This window comes from Canis lupus, chromosome 20 (assembly GCF_003254725.2).
Source record: "Canis lupus dingo isolate Sandy chromosome 20, ASM325472v2, whole genome shotgun sequence".
NCBI lineage: Eukaryota > Metazoa > Chordata > Mammalia > Carnivora > Canidae > Canis > Canis lupus.
This window is the reverse complement of record NC_064262.1, coordinates 20,510,256-20,531,385: the sequence shown is the minus strand read 5'-3', so window position 1 is coordinate 20,531,385 and position 21,130 is coordinate 20,510,256. Positions and strand designations below refer to the sequence as shown.

Sequence of the window (21,130 nt, the reverse complement as noted above, 5' to 3'; positions counted from 1 at the left end):
TTCTGGCACCATCCTTGAAGAGTGGAGGCAGGGATGATGGCTGCCCAGTGGAATTGTAAATCCAAAAAAATCAACTTGGATTCAGGACGGAGGTTCTCAGGATCCCTTCACAACTAATGGAGCCTCTGAAACCTAATTTCCTCCTCTATGTAGCAGGTAGATACAGCTATTTCATTGGATTAATTTAATGATTAAAGGTGAAGTGAGAATTTGTGATATGTCTCAAGTAAGGAAGCAAGATGTAGTTAGAATCACTGGACAGTGTGACCCCTTGATAAAGCCCTCATCTACTGGTTGTGGTTGGAGCAATTATGCTCTACCTGCTAGTCTTCTGCCAAATAGGCCATAATTCACTACCAGAAAAACTGAAAAATATCCTCCTCAAGTTTTTATTGGAATGTAAAAAGAAAAAGAGAACATACTTGAAAATACTAGAAAAAAAAATGTCATGTTGTGACAGACAAGCAGGTGTGAAATAAAACAAAAACACCCAGCAAACCATCCCCCCCACCAAAAAAAAAAACCCCAAAGTCCAGAATTTCTTCTGAGGGTCACAGCATGTAAAGCAGGAGAATATTTTTTTAAATAATAAATAAATATTTCCATTCAATAGGAATGAATTTCTAGTTGTCTGGAGCTTGCTTCCCATCAACTGAATCAATGATATTTGTGGGGAGGACGGAAAGAACCAAGAACAAACAAAGCAAGAACTTAAAGGATGTTTTTAACTGACAGCAGACACAGTAGGCTGAAAGCAAAGTGCTTCTGATCTGCAAGAGCTGGGTACTTGAGAGAGAAATGGGCTTTGTTTGTAATTCCAAAAGGGCCTGACTTAAAGAGAGAACCAGAGTCTGGAGAACTGATCATCACATAGATAAAACAAAGGATAGGGTGTTAGAGTAATCGCTCACCGCATAGGAAGTCACTGAGTAAATCACGAAGTCTGAACTGGAGAGCTAAGTGGAATTCAAACTTTGAGAGGAGAGAGCCCAGAGAAAAGCCTGGGGAAACACATCAGAGCAGTGTGCACCCTGCTTTCTGAACAAGGCACAATGGTATATGTTTCTTTATTAGTGTTAATACTTTGAAGTGCACAGGGGCTTCAGAGAATGGACATGAAAGCCCAAAGAAAGTGGTTTGACTCAGAAGCTTACGTACCATTATAACAAAGGGTAATAAACTCTAAAAAGTGAATGGATAAAGGAAAAGGGGTTTGGGACTCCTTACAGGTGGTCAGTTGGGGTAGGTGACTAGGACACAGACGGTAGAAACAGTTGTGCAGTAAGGTCTGCTGTGCAGACTCGAGTGGCAAGAGAGGGGGCTACCTGTCCAAATGGATGTTTGTACAGGTAAGTTTGCTACCCTTAAAAGGGAAATTTATGCCTTGATATTAAGCAGACAGGAGAACAGAGGGATCCTTCGCTGCTGTTTCTCCATCACCTTCAGCTCAACATAATTCTCACACTAAAGTGGCATTTTGGGGGGTGGCATATTCTGATCCTCTTTGGGGACTGAGTTTTACATGGGAAGTGACTAAATTTCTTTCACTGTGCAAGGCTTAATTTCCCCCTTTGGCCCCACCCACACAATACCTACCCCCACCCTCTCCCCATCCCCTGTGCTGGCAAGCCAGCAGAGAGGGAGGATGTGGGTAACCTGACTGCGATTCTATTTTTGCACAAATGGGTTGGGACAACAAATGCTGATCTCATTATACACATAATGAATAAATTAAATGATAAGGAACCCTGTCTTACTCAAAATTAAGTCTCTGTTCAACAGATCTATGAAGTAGACCTGGCTGCAAGTCCTTTTATCTGTTTCTTCAATACAGTGCGTCTCCCTTCCTTCCTTGGTCCCCTCTTTTCACCCAAGTGGTTCATTCCAGGTCATTCTATTGCAGGATGCCACCCACTGTGGGCTGCCCGACTGTGTTCAAAATTTGAATCAGTCTTTACATCATTCTTCATTACCAGCACTGACCTATAACATAAGCCTCTTTCTCTGAAAGGGATAGCCCTCACTCCCTAAAGGTTTGGAAGGCAATCTGTCATCCTAACTTAATGATCTATAATAGCACAACTTCCCACCTTCTGATGAGGGATGACGTCTTGTTATCACTGGCAGTACACAGGTACAGAAGGAGAATCCTCTTCATTTTAACAGATTGTATGTATTTTTGACGAAGATTTCTGTTTATGATAAACGATGCCGGATATCCATTTACAGAAAAAACATGAAGTTTCTGTATTATGTAAATTTAAGTAAAAAGTCAGCCAATTTATGGGAAATACTGGGTAGAACACAGCACAAGTGGGACACAGTGTGGCAAAATCTTGAAGGGGATAACACAAATGACCGAGGTAAGATAGAATGTTGTAGAAGAATGAGGTTTCAGGGGTGGGATTGCTGGTTTTGTGGCAGCAAGGCTGAAAGAGAGTGGGGCTGAGGGAGCCCTCCCTTGCAAATCATATTTGGCAGGTAACTCTTCATTCTTCCACAGGTAAAAATCAGGCTTGCTCTATTCTGTACTGCATCCATTTAGGACATAAAAACACAGGAGAAATGTGGAAAATTTGGAAATGTTTACAAAAGAGTAAAAGGAATCAATAAGCATCTGGAAAACACAACTAGATGAAAAATGGAATTTTCCAAGAAAGGCAGGAGAGTAGGAAATAAATTTAACTCAAAGCAAAGAGAATTATTGTTGGCTACAGTGAGAGTGTCCTCAGCAGGGGTCAGTGGGCCGTCTGGAGGCACGCGCCTCCCCTCACCGCCCCCCCCATCTCTCACTCATGGCAGAGTGAAAGGAAGAAAACTGACCTAGAAGGGGTGGGAGTTTTAGTCCCTGAGACATGCAATATTAGCGTTTCCACTGGATATTCTGGAGCACATACATCTCAGCCTCAGTCTCGGTAGCTAATAAATGAGAATAACACTTCTTCCTCCACCCCTATCCACAACTCTGATTTGCTGAAGGGCCTCAAAGTACAAAAAGACATATGATATCCTTATATATAAAGCAGTCCTTAATAACCCATGATTCTATTTCACCCAAACGGAGATGGGGAAAAATCATGGACACAATTATGGATGTAGTTTTGGTGCTGAAAGAGCAAGGGTCCAAGAATCACTATATAATCAAAGAATAAAAACACAGGGGAACCAAAGGATGTCCTCAAATGACTTTAAAACTGGCACCAAAACCTATTGTTAAATACTAAGGACTATTCCCAAATGTTCAGGACACTCACAGGCTGGAATCCCAAAAGTTACCAATTGGTTAAATGTGTTTTCATGAGTAGGGGTATCAGCAGTGGCATAGTCTGGGGAATAACTGTTTGAAATCAATCATTGAAAAGTAGAATTGCACAGCTGTCAGCTGTCTGACAGTAAACATGACTGAGGAAAACACAAAAGGATGCTTCAGTAGAAATTGGTGAGTAATGGCAGATGAGCCTGTTATTGCTATTGGACCCTTACTATGGGCTTTTCACCTCCTTGTGTCATTTCATTCTCAGGGCCTCATGATATAATCAGTATCAAGATTGTTCCCATCTTGCAGATGAGTAAGAGATACAGAGAAGTTAAGCAACTTGCTCGGGCTGGTAAGTCGCAGATCTGGGAGAGAAACCCAGGCAGTGAGGCTACTCTACATCCTTCCCCACGTCCTCGCCAGTCAACTGATGACGCCCAGGGGTAGCATCCAATACCACGTGCAATCTCATTTAACCCTTGCTCAATCTTAGGGAGTAAGGCAGCGTTATTATCTCTGTCTGGCAGATAAGGAAACCCAGGCAGGCAGAGGCATCAGAGATATGAAAGAACTTCCTGACCAGTCAGGGCAGTGTTTCATTATCACAGCCCTCCAGCCCATCCCAAAGAGCCCTTTTTCCTAATCACTCCCTTGTGAAATGTTAATACCATAGCAAAGCTGTATATTAGTTTATGTACTAGATATGTATCTGTGCTTTACCTACGATAAGAACAGTAGGATTTTTCACCCCACCAAGGATCAGTTTTTGCCTCCACTGAGAACATGGCCTACAGCCTAAAGGATCCTTAACGCAAGTATCTGTTGTGGTTCAGGAAAGCAGTTCATGTATTAACTTCTCATTCATTCCTTTAATCCTTCAGTATGCATTTATTTATATAAAAGATTTTATTTATTTATTTTAGGGAGAGAGAGAATGAAGAAAGGAGGGGCAGAGGGAGAGGGAGAGAGAGAAGCCCCAAGCAGACTCCTTGCTCAGTGGAAAGCCTGGGAGGGGGGCTTAATCCCAGGACCCTCAGATCATGACCTGAGCTGAAATCAGGAGTCAGCTGTTTAATCAACTGAGCCACCCAGGTACCCCAATCCTTGAAAGGAGAGAAAGGAATAATAGACACAGTAGAGTATGGGACTATATGATTCCATTTATAGGACATTCCATAAACAACAAAACAAATATATGGGGATAGAAATGTGAATAGAGGTTGCTTCTGGAAGAGAAGGATTGAATGGAAGGGCATGGACATGATGCAAATCTTTTTATCTTGATCTGGGTTATGATTATATCTCTGCATACCTTTGTCAAAGCTTACCAAATTTCACACTTATGAAATCTACATTTACTGAGTACAAATTATCTCCCAATATAGGTTGTTTTTTTAAAGATCTTATTTATTTATTCATTAGAGACATGGGTAAAGAGGCAGAGACATAGGCAGAGGGAGAAGCAGGCTTGCTGCAGGGAGCCCAATGTGGGACTTGATCCCAGAACTTCAGGATCATGCCCTGAAATGGAGGCAGACACTCAACCGCTGAGTCACCCAGGTGTCCCCCAATATAGTTTTTAAGAAAGTATTTCCTAATATGTGTGCACCTGGGAACTTTAAAAATTGGTCCCTGAAGACCCTGTCTAACTTGCTGCTGGATGCCAAGGCTCAATCAAATACTCTGGTCATACAGGTTCAGGGAAACAAACGGACACCTTGATCTGATTTTACCAATGTCTGCCCTAGAATCCCAGGCAGAGCTCTGATGACCCAATGTCATAATGGAATGTAAAAAATCTAATGAGTACCTCCAAAAGTCAAGGGATCTAAGAACTTCCATGTGAAGACAGGCTTCAAAATCAAGTGCTCTGAGGTTTATACAATGACTGCTGTGAAGAGGTAACCACAGGGAACAAGTGAGGGGAAGTCTTTCCTGGAATCTGAGAGCATTTATCCCTCTGGACAGTGGCCCACGTGCTGCCTTGTGACACTGCTTGTACTTGGCACCGCATGATTATTTACAGCACCACTGTTCTTTTGCTTTCCACATGCTTATGCCATTTTCCCAACGAGATCAGAAATGGCCTATGGTCTGGACTGTATCTTTACACCTGGCTCAGTGGCCTTGCATGGCACCTAAGAATATCCAATTTTCTGAAAATTTTTGGGAAAAGTTCTGAAAGAAGGATCTTTGTGCTACTTCTAAATGTGAGAAACTGTCTAAGGGACACAATCTAGATGCCCATGTAACAAAATTGTTGAAAGACTGACTAAAAGATTTAGAGGCATAACAGGAAAACTTTAAATCTGGCCCTTCTAGAAAGTATCAAACATAGAAGCACTGCAAGTAGAAATCAGCCTTAAATCCTTATTCTGTCTATAACAGTGCATTAACCTCAAAAAGGGGATACACTTGATAGACTCTGCTTTTGAGGAAAATGGAAATGTGATCAACTAAATCAACCAGGTTTTTCAGAAATTTTCTTCATAAGGGTTGGCTACAGAAAGAACTGATAGAATGAAGAGCTTACACGTGTTGAGAACCTACTACGTATCAGATATTCTGCTCAGCACAGAAACCACATTATCTTCTTACTCACTCTTCCCAACGATTCCAGACGGGGTGCCCTCCTTCTGTAAACTTTATGGAAACTAAAGGGGTTGATACTTGCTCAATTTAGGATAATGGAAGCTAAATGTAAAGTAGGTAAGAGGGTTGATACCTTCCATTTTCACGTCCAACACTCACTTGCTCTTCCTATGTAACCTTAGATAACCCTGCAGAGGAGGTGCTACTGCCTCCTAGAGAAGGGAAACAGAGCTCAGAGAGGGAGTGTCTGAGCTGGTATTTGAGTGCAGATAAAGATCCATGTGGGGACACACCATAGTCTGCTGCTCCCGAGGGTCTGTGAAATATTTAAGTAGTTAATGAGTTTTAGCAGGCCACTTGGATGTGTGCTCTGGGTTACACTTAGTTAAGCACAGCTCCAGCAAAATGGACCTGAGAACTGATACCCGGACAGAGCCCTGGGTGGGGACTCCCAGCAGACAGCCATTTTCTGGTTGGAGGATTACATCTCCAACACATACCATGTCAATCTGGCCTGTCCATTTCTTGATCTTACCTGTACTGTTTGTACTGTGTAGATTTTCTTCAGATTTGATGCACACTCAGCTGCTGTGGCACCAGGGAGGGATCTAGGCAAACATAAGCAAAAGAGCAGAGAAACAAGCAAAATAGTCAATGTTCATGAAAGTCAGTTTGCAGGTTTTCATACAAATTAGGTCTGAAAGCACAGAATCAGACATTACTGGGATGTTATTTAGCATTTAAAATGTAAAATTCCTGATTTGTGAAGTCATGCATCTGCTTCTCCTAAAAGTAAGCATATTTATTCTGTGGAAATTTATTTAAAATAAGGAAATACACATAAGAAAGATATTGGAAACTTAAAAAAAATAACATTTAGGGATCCCTGGGTGGCTCAGCGGTTTAGAGCCTAGCCTGCCTTTGGCCCAGGGCATGATCCTGGAGTCCCGGGATGGAGTCCCACGTGGGGCTCCTTGCATGGAGCCTGCTTCTCCCTCTGCCTGTGTCTCTGCCTCTCTCTCCCTCTCTCTGTGTATCTCATGAATGAATGAATAAAATCTTAAAATTTTTTTTAAAATACTGAAATAACCCTGTAATAACCAAGCCTTTTTCTAGGACTTTGGATATGAAACTGTGCCCACCGTACAGCTACAGTGAAATCACAGGATCCTGGACCCTTTCTTTACATGTTAGAAAAACTTGTCAATTCCCTGGTGGTAAATTGTCACCAACTCTTAAGAAAGAGTAACCTTTTGTTGACAGGTTTCAGAAAACATGATTACTAAAGGTCAACTTTAGTTTCACGTGAAATTTGCATGTATTTCCCCAACACTTACTTTTAGAAAAATTCTTTCGGTTATTTTCTCTGGCTGATTTAATTAGTTTTGAGTAACCCTGTGGTCAGAATACATTAATCTTTAGTTTGCCATATGGTCCACTAGATGGCAACATACTACAGGTTTATTCACCAGAAAAATCGGGCACTAGGGACAGGCTTTACCTCGCACCATTGCCTGGGATTAGGGGGAACATGACACAGTCTCATCAATCCTTAGAAGTTAAGATTCTCCAAGTCCTGCTACCTTTTCCTTCTCCCTATACTGAAGTTCTTACTTGAGACTGTCAGGATTCAGGAATGTCAGGCCAAAGATAAAAATTCATCACTCAAATAATGCTTGAAAGCCCCATGTCTGGTTGTGAGGTAGGAAATGAGCCTTGCTGAGAGAACATGACTGGCTCATAGTCAACCCATGAGGATCCAGAACCTATAAAAAATGAGCTTTACCAGCCACTGACCCTCAAAGACACAGATCCCATGGAACTTCAAGATGTTGTACTTTCTAGAAAGTCATAAAACCATTGCACAATAGAGATACATACAAAACTCACAGAGCTCAGAGACAGAAAGGATAGAAAAGAAAAGGGTCATACCCAGGTATGAGGTGTGCATGACACATGCATGACAGGGCTCTACAGACTCTTACTGCTGCAACTATAAACCAATAAGTGCTCCCTGGTATCTAACTGGAATAGAAAAAAAATACACTTCTCAATACAGTTTCCTTGCTTGAAGGTCACTAAGGAAGCACAATTGTAAACTAGTCTGGGGATAAACAAAGGACTGCGTTAAATTGGTCAGCTCTGATAAATAAAGCTACCCTAATGCATTGGGCTTACAACTCTTTTCTAGCTGTTTATAAATATGCTGGATATCATTTCTCTTTAAAGTAAATTCACAATATCTAGCATGATCACATTATCTTGGCAGACCTGAAGCCTAAATAACTATGTTGAAGAGTGTGGTAAATCGTGAGGTATTCAATCAGCACCTAGCCCCAGATATATCTATCCATCACTCCAGAGCCTGTTTTGACTTGGATAAATATTAATTTACTATTTAATGCAGGTTTTTACTCTATTTATGGCTTCAACTATAAAAATATTTAAAAAAAAAAAAAGACCCTAAAACAGACCTTGAACTTCTTCTGGGTAGATTTTCATATGAAAATCTTTTGCTTTTATATGAAAATCTACTGGCACAATTCCAATGCTGAGTTTTTTTCCCCTCTTTGAAAAGTTCAGCTGACCTCTCCACCAAATATGCCCACTATGCTCACCAAATATGCCAAATATGCTCAAATATGATCTCTGGATCACCCAAAGCACATAGGAGAGTATATACAGGCTCTGTTAGGGTCCAAAGGAAGGAAATGTACTTTGCCCTTTTTTAAAACTGTGTATATCAATTTTTTCTACTATTTCTTAAAGTCACATTTCAATTTGTAACTTTGTAGAATGAGTATTTGAATATTTGCCTCAGACAGCATATGTCAACTTAATACAATGTGAGGACAATACCATTTAACCTGGAAAAAGTTTCTGATGAACATTTCCTTTCTATGCTTTTTAAATGGCTTTGTCCCTACATTCTGGTCTTTTGATTCTATTCTAGCGTAGGAAACAATCATACAAAATCATTTAGGGCCTTTCAGTTTCACTGTCCAAGTTTTTTTTTTTTTTCTTTTAAACAAATCTAGTTTCCAGAGTCCAAGAAGGGACTCTAGAATAAAACAAGGCAGAGCCATCTGTGTAAGACAATAGTATCAAGAGCTAGTGTGCAGGGACTCCATTGCTGCTCGTGTGCTAAACATTCTATCTCCTTTACAGCATCGAATCCTGGCCACCCAGCTCTCTAAGAACAGTCTTTCCAGTAGACATGAGTAGAGAAGGTTCTCACTAAAACCAACAGGATCACCCTCAATAGGTCAATTCTGATTAAGATTTCATGCTGATGTATTGGCGTTTGAAGGAAATATGTCAGCTACTATGGACTCTGGTTTCCTAATTTTGTTTTATTTGACAGAGAGAGAGTGAGACAGATTACAAGCAGGTTGGAGATGGAGAAGCAGACTCCCCACTGAGCAGAGAGCCTGAGATCATGACCCAAGCCACCCGGGCGCCTCTGGCTTCCTAATTCCTTAATGGAGAAGGTTGGATTCTGAGATCTTAAGGATCTCTTCTAGCTGCTGGACAGTTTAATGGGTGTCCAAGTTTCAAAGTAACGAAACCGGTGCCAGAAACTTCTGATGGTAGTAAGTGGGTGCCTTGGCCAGCTGTGGGAACAGCATTCTTCTATGAGCCAAATCTGATCCCAACAGTCACTGAAAAATACCTCATACCTGACCTGGGACATCCTTAACGTGCAAAACTGGGCCATATCCACAGAATCCATTTTAACAGGGTAAACAGGCTGAGATTTTAAAATAATCTGTCTTGTAAGCAGGTCAGTCTGTCCTGGGCCTGCCGGTTCAAAGTTGAACCAGAAGCTGTAGCGTCTACTGTTACCGTTTCTTAAAGTAGCAATGTAGGCTGCTCGTGGCAAAGCTGTAGCCCTAGGAGCCAGCCCCACATCCCCTCCTCCCTGTTACTCTGAAAGAGAGCTGTAGCAACTGGAAGAAAAATGCTCGCCATTGATTTCAAGCAAAGAAATATTTTACTCATCTCAGGTACACAGTATATTCTCATACCTTCTAAAAGTCTTTTTACTGTATTCATGTTACACCCTAAACCTCCAAATACAACCCTAACCAAACCCTCACTCTGCAGTCCAAAGGTACTCATCTGGATGTGAGATGTTGCCTCCCAGGGTACAGATGGCAACATCTGGAGACATTTTCAGTTGTCACACCTGAGGGGGATGCCACTGGCATCTAGTAAGTAAAAGCCAGGACAGCTATGGAACCTCCTTGAGGGCACAGGATAGCCCCACAACAACGAATTATCTAGCCCAAAATGTCACCAGAGTCAAAGCCAAGAAACCCTGACACAGACATATAACAATCTCAGAGGATTTACAATTTATTTAATCAACAAAGGTTCATTGCACAACCTCTTTCAGCTGATGAGGATACATCAGTGGTCATTCTAGACAAAGCCTTTGTTCTCATGGAGTTCTAAAACCAATACCCCTGCTTTCTGAATTCCCCAGACTCCTGAAGGCAAAACAACTCTGATCAGATCCACTCTTCTTTGCCTGGGAGAGCGAGCCGTGAGGGGGGTATATGTATTGATGATGACCCTTCCTAGAAAGACACACAACCAGAGTTGTGGGAAATAAAAGAACCCTGGAATCAGAACCTGTTTTCATGTTCTCTGAATTCGATGCCACCTTCTCCCAGTACGTAGCTGTGGCTGAGGACACATCAGCAGGACAAAAAATACACCCCGGATGGATCAAGTTAACGAGTCTGAAGTGTTCACCAGGAATCTTCCCTCTGATTTAATGATATTAATGTAATAATGACCTCCTTTAATTGAGGATGTGTTATATGGGACGGTTTTTGCTTATGCTATCTCTAATCCTTATAGCAACCCTGACAAGTTGGTGTCATTATTTCCACTTTACTAATTAGGAAACTGAGGCTCAGTGAGGCTTTTTAAGTAGCAGATTTGCACTCTTTCCCTGGTCTGTCTAGCTCTGATTCCCATGATTTTCCTCTTAGACAAGGATGGTTCCCAGTAAAAACCAAGATGTCACCGTCATCATGGGAAGGTCCCACCTGGTATCTTAGGGCAAATCCCTTTCCCATTCCTTTTTAGGTTATCTACTCCCTCCTTGGACCCACTCCTTGCTCTGGCCTGTTATTCTTCCACCATTCTCCATCTGGCCATGCTGTTGGGAGGGGGAAGATGCAGAGATGCAGAGCTGGGCTGGAGGCTACCAAGGATCCCCGGCAATAACATACTCCCAAATTTGATACAAGGAACACAATTCAGTAAGAACACATGTATAGGTCATCATTTTCTGGGGCTGGGCATGGGAAGAAGATACTTTACCAAACAAAAGCCACAAATGGGCTGTAGCAGAAAGGCAGGAAAACAGAGGGGTTACAAGGATGGCCCTTGGAATCAAGGTATTTGAGTTCAAGTCCCAGCTCTGCTACCTCCCAGCTGTGTGACAAGCCTGACCCTCTCTGACCCTCCTTCCCTCTTTCTGAGAACATGGTCCTCTATGTCACCCACTGCTTTGCTACTTAGACTACATAAGTGAATGCTCTACAAAGCATTTACCCAACACCTGGGACCTAATAAGCAACGGTTGCTAACACCACCATCATCATCATTGCCATCGGAGGCAAAAAAAAACAGGCATAGAGAAGAGCGCAGTTAGAACTAAGAGACACTGATCACATTTTCTACCTGTGGGACAGCGAGTAAGAATCCCAAGAAATCTGTAAGAGTCACACACAGGGCTGAGAAATTCCTAGATTCTGTCCTCAGAAAAGAAAGCCCATCAGGTGCCCATGTCTCTGGGCTTAAAGCTACAGCTATACTGAGGGCTGTTTCCACTTGGACTTGGCTAATCCAGAAGTGGTGATGGTTGAGGCAGAAGTGGGAGGGGATCCTTCAAGGTGTGCCAACTAGATGATGAGTGTAAACATGTCAGGGGAACTCTTAAGGTTACTTACGACCCAAACTCCCAAATCCAGCTTTATGTCACTCCTGTGTGTCTTCAACTGCGTAACAGAATAACAGGAAATGCACCTTAAGGCACTCTGTGTAAAATTGGTTAAAATTTCTTTTCATTTGGGGAGTTAGGAGAAAGCAGAAAGTCCCATAAGTTTGGACCAACTGTTCTGCTTAAATGGTTTCCAGGCACCTAAGCACCATTTATATGCAAAAAGTTAATACGTTACTTACAAATCATCTTTATCTATTCATTAAAGTAGGTCCCTGAGACAGAATTCTTTTAGCTCAACTTAAGTCTGTAATGCTTCAAAGCATTTTATTCTCTCTTATCCCAGAAATACTTACTGAGCCCCCAATAACTGAAAAAATTATGTATCATATGTTACATACATGCATTATCTCATTTCATCCTCATTAAAATATCATGCATTTCCATTCTGCAGATAAGCAAACTAAGCCTGAGGGTGGTGACGTGCCAAAGACACAGAGCTGGCTAGTGGCAGACCTGGACTCAAACCATGGGTGGCTGGCAACCTTGCTATTAGTCACCAGCCTAAACTGATCACTTACTACATGACACATCCTCTGCTTGGTGCCATGAACACAGCTCTGCACCAAGCAGTCTCAACTCTCCTGTAGCTTGCAATCCTCAATGTACTTCCATGCAATGCAAATGTACCTTCTCTATTCAACCCCACCCTTTAAGATATGTTTACTACAGGTGAGCAAGGCTCATGAATAATTCATGGAGACAGAAGCCCTTGTAAATACCTAAGGAAATTCTCTTCACCATTACCTAGCTAGCTAGCTCTTAGCAGGTCCACAGCACCACTTACCAGTGACTTGGACACCTGGAAATGCTTTTTTCAAAGAAAAGAAGTTGGAAAGGTTTCCTCTACTCCTGTCTGTGTCCCTGCCAAAGTGTGGTCGGTCAACCAGTAGCATCACCTGGGCACTTGTGAGAGCTACAGCATTTCCAGGCCCATTAGACACCTGCTGAATCCTATGTGATTTGTATACATATTGAAGTTTGAGATGTGCTGGGCCAGGTCATCTAAATCAAGTCCCTATAAGAAATGCTAACAACTTGGCAAGTAAAAGCTAATGAACTATAGGTAGCATCATAAAAAACACATAAAAATCACTTTTCTCACAGACGCATTTTTTGTCATCACCCAAAAAGATTATCAAGATGAGGCTATCATTAAAGGTGAAGGACAATCCTACACAGGCTCTTAAATATGGATTTTAGGCAAGGGTCTCTTCTTTGTAAATTTTGGCTTACTTTTTTTACCAGGAAAACAGGAGACTGATTTCCTCATTTGTGAAATTCAGCGGTAGGCCCAGATTACCTCTCATTTCAGGATATGAAAATATGGGAGAACTGAATCTCGTTCATTGTCCATATTCACAGGGGAGTGGTGTTCAGCAGGGTTAGGGACACTAGTGCTTGGGGTCACACACTCCTCAGCTCAAATCCTGTTTCCAGTCTGTGTTAGCTGTGTGACCTTAGTCAAGTCATTTCTCTGGGCCTCAGCTCTCTCATCTGTAAAACGTTGCTGGTATATCCTACTTCAATATTGTGAGGACTGGGCAGCCCAGGTGGCTCAGTGGTTTAGCGCTGCCTTCAGCCCTGGGCATGATCTTGGAGACCTGGGATTGCGTCTCACATCAGGCTCTCTGCATGGAGCCTGCTTCTCCCTCTGCCTGTGTCTCTGCCTTTCTCTCTCTCTCTCTGTGTCTCTCACGAATAAATAAATTAAAAATCTCAAAAAAAAATATTGTGAGGACTTCATGGGTACAGCAACCAGTGGAGTACCTAGCACAGCGAAGTAAAGGATAGTTAGTTAATACTGATAGGCTAAAATGTGGAATTTTATATATGGTACAATATACTCAAGTAATGGACATACATGCCCAGTGTACACACACAATAGATTATCAGTGGAAGAAATGAATACTGACAATATTCCATCTCATATGAGTGACCACTTCATTTAAGCCAAGAGAACAGCCTTAGAGAGGGATACATCTCCTAAAAGCCAGTCTTGGTAAATTTACTAAGATTGGGCTCAGCTGTCAGAGGGAAAATATGGACAGGCTCAGTTCTGCGATGAAGAACATCCCTCATATATCATTTACTCCATTAAAGCTGATTTCATTTTAATCACTTTTAGATAGATCTGTGGCTTGTGGCTATATCAGCTTCCTATTGGAGAGTCACATACACAAATAGTCCACAGTCTATCATTAACATTTAATAATGCATCTATTGAAACACGCTTCATAATCTAAATGCTTTATTTTTGCACATTTATTTTTATTTTTCCAGGTTTCCTTCTATTTTCATTCCTAGCGTATAAGCTCCTTTGACACTAGCAACTGGGACTCTTTTCCTTTTGCTATATTAACTAATCCCTCCATACACAGAAGTTGGGTAGAAGAGAACTATAACAGTGTGAGAGGTGACAGTGGACAAAGGCCAGGTTTTGGACTGTCACCATGCCAGACCGCTAAAGTCTTGCCAGCTGTCTTAGGTTTGGAAATAAGGAAACAGCATCTGCAATATTAGAGGAAGGAAAACAGATTTTTGAGCAGCTAGTGCCAGGGAGGGACTGGTACTTTTCTGAGTGAGGATGTTCAGGCCCAACTGCAGGAAACGACCACTGATGCAGAGGTAGAGAGGCTGTGAGCCCCTGGGTCAGAGCCCTTCCCTGCCTGTGCTACCTGGAGGCTGTTTCCCCCTTCCAGAAAATAAAATCCTGAGCCACTGAGTGAGCCTGTGACTTCAGAAAGGCAAAAATGAGGGAAACAGGTACAGATACCAGCCACTGTATCCTGTCAACTATATCCTTCCATACAGCCTTCTACCCTCGCCTAGTCCCAACAGGGCCACTCTATGAACAAAGATGATCTTGGGATCCTCTCTATCAAGTCTGTTATTATGGAGGAATGTGTGCAAAAGCATCACACAGTGAAGGAGGTGTGTGTGTGGGAGGGGGGTCCCTCTGGAACTTGGTACCTCCACTGATGCCATGGTAGCATGCGGTATGAGAGACATCCCTCCAGGGAGGCCTGGGACCATGTTGTCAACGTGTTTGCATTCTTAGCGCTGAGAACAGTGATGGGCAACTAAGATGCTCAAATGACCTGATCAATAAACAGAGCAGTAATTCTCCAGTTGTGATGTATACAGCATTTGTTACTTAATATGCATATGTTACTTAATTAATATGCATTCTACTCCAAGAGGTCTGAGAGAGAGCAGGTCCTGGGCAGGGTTAGGAGCTTGTATTTGAAGAAGCAGAGCCAGGTGATGCAGATGGAAGTGGCAAGGGATGACATTTTGAGAAACACTGGTTGGGTAGAGGTAAACCCCGATGAGGTGGGTTGGTGGGAGACATACATGACTGGCCTACCTTTGTGACTAAAGACACAAGAACACAAATACTCTTTAAGTACCTACTATGTGCACTGTAATGTCCACTCCTGGAGAGCCAGGCATGAGGCAGGCCAAGTCTAATGGTCAAGAGGGAGGGACAGAAGAGCCATCAATAACCCCGGATACAAATACTGGCATATTAAAAAATGTTGCGGGAGCACAAAGGAGGTGGGCTCAATCCTGCCTGGGCCAAGGGCTATTTAAGGACAATTACAGAGCTGGTATCTTTGCAAGGCCTTGAAGGATGCATGGAAGCTTTTCAGGTAGACAAAGGAGAGAAGGACATCCCAACAAGAAGGAACATCCGAAGACAAATCCCAGGGGCTGGCAAATCCATGGCTTATGCAGGAAAAGGGCCAGAAATCCAGTTATTAGTGAGACTGAACACAGTGAGTGGTATTTTGGAGTTGGGGAGACCTAGAGGATGAGGCTAAAAAAAAAATGAGTTTCATGTTAAAAAAAAAAAAGCAATATAGAAGTTCACACCATATTCTGAAGGCTGTTTTAGGTTTTGTGTTTTGTTTTTGTTTTTGTTTTTTTAAGCTGGGGAATGCTCTTTTCAAAGGAGAGAGGATCATTTCTAAAACAATAACAAAACCAATCAGCTCTGCTGTGATGAAAGCAGGGGTGGAGATCCAGAATCCCACCAGCCTGGAGCACATGAGCCCACAACAAAGGCATGTTTAAGTGAGGAGAGACAGAGTCACAATCCCCTGCTGGGGCAGAGGAAAAAGGCAGGGAGTTTTTGGGATGACAAGACCAGGTGCAGGTCAGAAGGCTAAGCCCAGGAGCCCAGGTGGGGGATGTAGAGAGGAGGGAAGAGCTTGAGAGCAGGCAAGCTGGAAGCACGTACCTGGGGCTAGAGAGCACAGATGCAGGCACGTGGAGAGGAATGGGTGGCTTTGGCTTGGGCCAAGTCTTCCAACAGGGGATCAAACATCTGAAGCACAAAACTGCATGGAGTAGTGTACACGAGAAAGGACTCAAGGAACAAAAGGAACTTCAAACTCTGAAAAATGCGTTAGACGGTGGAATTGCTAACCAGCCTGTGGCAGATATGGTATCCAGAACTCGGGAGAGAGATCAGGGCTGGGGATGCAGATTTACAAATGACACTCCAAGTACCACGAACCACTATGGGAGAAGGGGAAGTCACTAGGAGTAGAATTCCATAATCTCGAACTCTTTGGTGTGGGATGACTTGTGCCAGGTGCTGATCCAGGAGCTGAGGGCAGAAGGATGCAGGAAGAACCCTATGAAGCTGATGTTCCAGGGAGAGAAGATGTACAAACACAGAATCCCATGGAGAAAATAAAGCAGGGTCAGGGGCATGGGGAGGGTGTGTCAGGATGAGGATGCCATCTAGTATCAGTGGTTAGGGAAAGCCTCCCTAAGACAGAGAGGAAAGCAAAGTCCTAGCAGATGACTGAGGGAAGAGTATTCCAGGCAGGAGGGACTATTGGTAGCTAAGGCCCATGCTTGGGATGACAGAGAAAGAGCTAGAAGGGCAGAAGAGAGAGTGAGAGGGAGACGGGGGGGGGGGGGGGGGGGGGGGGCATATTGGGCGGATACAGGAAATGCTGCAGAGTCTCATGGGCTATTGTAAGTACTTTGGGTTTTGCCTCTGAGTGAAAAGGAGAGCAGAGAAGCAACAGGCCTTAACTTAGGTATGACTTCAGCTGCTGTGATGGGAAAAGACTGGCGGGGGGGAAGGCGTGCAAGGGTAGAAGCAGGGAGAGCAGTTAGCACACTCCTGCAGTGGTCCAGGGGAGAGAGGCCGTGTGGCTCAGGTGGTGGGAGCGCACTGGATTGTGGACACATTTGTGTGGTAGAATCAGCAGTGTCTGTGGAGAGTGGATGGAGGGGAGGGAGAAGGAGTGGGGAAGACGAGAAGAGCAGAGCCACAGAGGTCTCCAAGATGTGGGTGCTGAGCAACTGCGAGGATGGAGTTACTGTTGTTAACTGCTCTTATCTGAGACGGGACAGATGGAAGAAGGCAAATTTGGGAGAGAAGCTGAAGAGGTGGTCTGACATGTGTTGAGTTTGGATGTGTATTAGACATCCATATGGAGACCGAGAGGAGGAGCTGCACTCGCAAGTGTAAAATTATGGGAATCACCAGTGTGATGAGAACTGAACTGAATGCCTTGTGACTGAATGCTATCACTGGTGTGGACAGGGACACGAGGCCTGAGGATTGAGTCCTGCGGGTCAAACTCCGAGGAAACAGGGTCACCGCAAGACGAAAACAAAGTCCTCAGAGACAAGCAGCTCAGAGCAGCCCCTGAGATCATGACTGAGACAGGATGGGGTTTTTAAGAGTCAAAAACAGGGAGGAAAATGCTTCATTCTGTGTCTCCAACCAAAATTATACCTCAAATGCTTACATTCTTAGCCATACAGTCTAGTTAAACAACAACAACAAAACAAATACGGACTTACTGAAATTTGCTATTGAAAAATGCAAATAACTCTACTTAAGGGACTCTCCAATTGATCCAGTGGGGGAAAATGAATTCAGGTTGCTGGCTTCCTGACACTAAGGTCAGATAAGTTGCTCCAGGGACTGTTGGGGTGTGTGTGTTGGGGGGGGTAGTCTGGGAGCTTCGGGTAACGATGTTAGTTATCAATATTTATTAATCACTTATTCTAGGCTGGGCACCCATGTTAGTGCTTTATATTCATCCATTAATCCTCAGAATTACCCCCATGAGATACAATCTATGACTCTCCCCATTTTACACAATGAAACTGAGGTTTAGTGGGGCTAAATCACTTGTCTCTGGTCACAGAGTAGGTTGAAAGGGAGGACAGGACAGATGGCAGATGCCAAGGGAAGTTTTAGGGAGCAGAAGCCCTCTGGATGCTGTGGAACTCAAACTGATGCCCTCAGGGGCAGACATCAGCTATGCTGGGGAGAAGACTGCCTTGGAGGGCTCTCCTGAGAGCTTTACTACTCTCTCTAGAACCTTGTTTCCCTAGGGGGGAGAAGCTACAAATAAACTTCTAGAACACAATGTGTTCATAACCCAAAGGGGACGGGAGCCAGTCTACATGCATGCAATGGCCTCTCAGAAAAGTGGAGACAATTCAGTAAAAGCTATGGGACGACTGATGGGGCAAAATGAATTCAAATGAGCAACTCTGCAAGTAATTCTAATTTCTTATAGAAATTAGATAATAATCACATAATGTAATTATTTCTATTACCAACCTCAACACTACTGCAGTAACATTTCACTTGAGTGCCAGCTTTCAGAGAACAAAACTGCACAAATACATACTAAGAAAGTTCGAGTTTGTGCCTTCATGGAAGTTCCTATATTCTTATCCTCGATGCTACCGGATTTTCTTAAAAAGTTATTTGTTGTTATGCGGTATTAAAATCTCAGATCTATTCTTAAAATGTTGTGCCTTTAAGGAGACGAATTTGTGACCCTTTTAACTCTCTCAACACTGTTTCTGCCAGTCCACAGTCTCCTCACAGACCAGAGGCCCCTCTTTAACAACTTGGAAACAGCAGGTAGCAACAATAGTTACAGCACACCTTTGAAAACAGACGCAAGATTTCATTCCCTTGACATTAGCCAAAACCACTCCTATTGTGACAGTAAAATGCTTTCTTAGCATCCCATAATGAAAGTGAAAATGTTTTCAAAACCGAGACTCATTGTCATCTACTCCACCCTCAACTTCTTTAGGTCCCCGGAAAAGACAGTGACTCCAAATGTCAGTTCTTACAGATTCTTATAGATGGGTGCTAACTACAACAAGAAGGAAGGAATGAAGTGGTCTTCCTTCAAGGGATGATTTAATAATCACTTTTAAAAAATCCTTCCGGCATTTTATGCAAGGCTTTTTTTTTTTTTTTAACACCAGATTTGGGTCTTGTAAGAAAATCTCACAGAGAACAGTCATATATACCTTTCCTCCTAATATTTCACTGTAGCTACAAGTGTCATCAACATTTCCATAAGCTTCTGGGACGACCTTGAGGTATCGTCTTTGGGCACCCCCACTCCCCCTCACCCCTCCCCCCCCCCCCCCCCCCGCCCCGGGGTAACGGGTGCTAAGAAGGGCTTTGCATTCGTGCATTTATTCATTAGTCAAAGTTTGGCTGTGCTCCTGCTATGTACCAGGTCCAGTCCTAGGTGCTGGGATGGAACAGGTGTCCAAAAAGAAAAAAAAAAAAAAAAAGAAAGAAAGAAAGGAAAAAAAAAGTCCCTGCTCAATGGCTTTCAACAGAGGGAAAGAAATGAGGGGGCTGAGCCACAGAAACAGATTCGTACATAATACTCTGTGGGCACCCCTCCTGGGTAACGGATCCTAACTAAGAAGGGCTTTGCATTCGTGCATTTATTCATCAAAGTTTGCTGTGCTCCTGCTAGGTACCAGGTCCAGTCCTATAGGTGCTGGGATAGAACAGGTGTCCAAAAAAGAAAAGAAAAAAAGAAAAAAAAAAAAAAAAGTCCCTGCTCAATGGCTTCCAACCGAGGGGAGGCACTGAGGGTCTGAGACGCACAAAACACACAGATTCGCACAGAACACTCCAGGGCAGCGCGACGCCCTCCAGGGGAACAGGGGCGGGCAGGGAACGCGGGGTGATCGCGAGGTCGGGCGTGCCCCCTGGGTGCGGTAGTCGGGGGCTGTCTCTGGGGCGAGGGCGGGCGCCCCGCGCGGTCCCCGGGGAGAAAGCTGTCACCGAGAGGCGAGGGGCTGCTGGCCGAGTTCCGCGGGCCGCGGACGGTCAGGGGGAGCCGGGCGCAGTGCCGGGCGCAGTCCCGGGCGGTCCCGGCGCGCTCCCCGCGGACCCGGCCCCCGGCCCCCCGGCCCCCGGCCCGAGCGCTGTCACGGCGGAGGCGCCCACCCGGGGTCGTCGGGGCCCCGGGACGGGAGGAGCCGGGGGGCGAAGTGGTGCGGGAACTTCGGGCGCCCCCGGCCCCCCGCCGCCCCGGCCTCTCCGGGCCCGGGCCCCCGCCCCGGCTCTGCGCGCCCCGGGCGCACGGGCGGCGGCGGAGCGGGCCCGGGGGGCGCCCGGGGGCCGGGGGGCGCCGGGACAAAGCGGGCTGCGCGCACGCGGCGGGCCCCGCGCCCCTCACCTGTCGAGCCAGAAGGTCCAGGGCGAGTGCAGCGGGACCTCCCCCGGCTCGGGCCGCAGCGCCGACAGCTGCTGCAGGCCGAGGCCGAGCGGCGCGGCGGCGCTGGCGGAGGCGGCGCTGGCGGAGGCGGCACGGGGCCCCGGCGGCTCCCGGGCGCGCGCGGGGGGCACGGCGGCCGGGGGCATCGCCATTTTCTCCGCCCCGCCTGCGAGGCCGGCGGACGCGCGGACCGCGGGGCGAGCGGCGGCTGAGTCACCCCGGCCGCCCCGCCCCCCGCGCGCCCCGCCCCGCCCCCCGCGCGCCCCGCCCCGCCCCGCGCGCCCCGCCCCGCCCCGCGCGCCCCGCCCCGCCCCGCGCGCCCCGCCCCGCCCCGCGCGCCCCGCCCCGCCCCGCGCGCCCCGCCCCGCCCCGCGCGCCCCGCCCCGCCCCGCGCGCCCCGCCCCGCCCCGCGCGCCCCGCCCCGCCCCGCGCGCCCCGCGCGCCCCGCGCGCCCCGCGCGCCCCGGGCCTGGGAGCCGCAGGCCCCGCTGAGCGCGCCCTGGGGTCGGGGTCGGGGTCGGCGCCCCCGGCCGGGCCGCACGGACCGCGGGCCCTGCACGCAGACGCGAGGCCGGGGTGCACGAGCCGACCGCGGGACGGAATTTCAGGCGCACATGGTGGGAGGGGAGGACGGGTGCAGGAGATGCCAGCAGTCTCAAGGATGGCTGGGAGAGCTGGCAGATGGCTGGAGGAGGAGGGAGGGGCACAAGGGCAGATGGAGGCACAGTCGGGT

At 45.7% G+C, this 21,130-nt stretch overlaps 1 protein-coding gene across 3 annotated transcripts in view; it reads right to left on the bottom strand.

Moving 5' to 3' along the window:
• The window catches only part of EIF4E3 (eukaryotic translation initiation factor 4E family member 3), a 46,317-nt gene extending 25,735 nt beyond the window's left edge, over positions 1-20,582 (bottom strand). For all 3 annotated transcript variants that reach the window (XM_049098142.1, XM_025456574.3, XM_049098143.1), the window contains exons 1-2: positions 20,360-20,582; positions 6,384-6,456 (exon numbers count right to left, since the gene is read on the bottom strand). In XM_049098142.1, the coding sequence (XP_048954099.1) occupies positions 6,384-6,456; positions 20,360-20,550 (264 nt within the window). In that variant the 5' untranslated portion in view covers positions 20,551-20,582. The remainder of the gene's footprint in view (positions 1-6,383; positions 6,457-20,359) is intronic.
• Between the last annotated feature and the right edge of the window lie 548 nt (positions 20,583-21,130).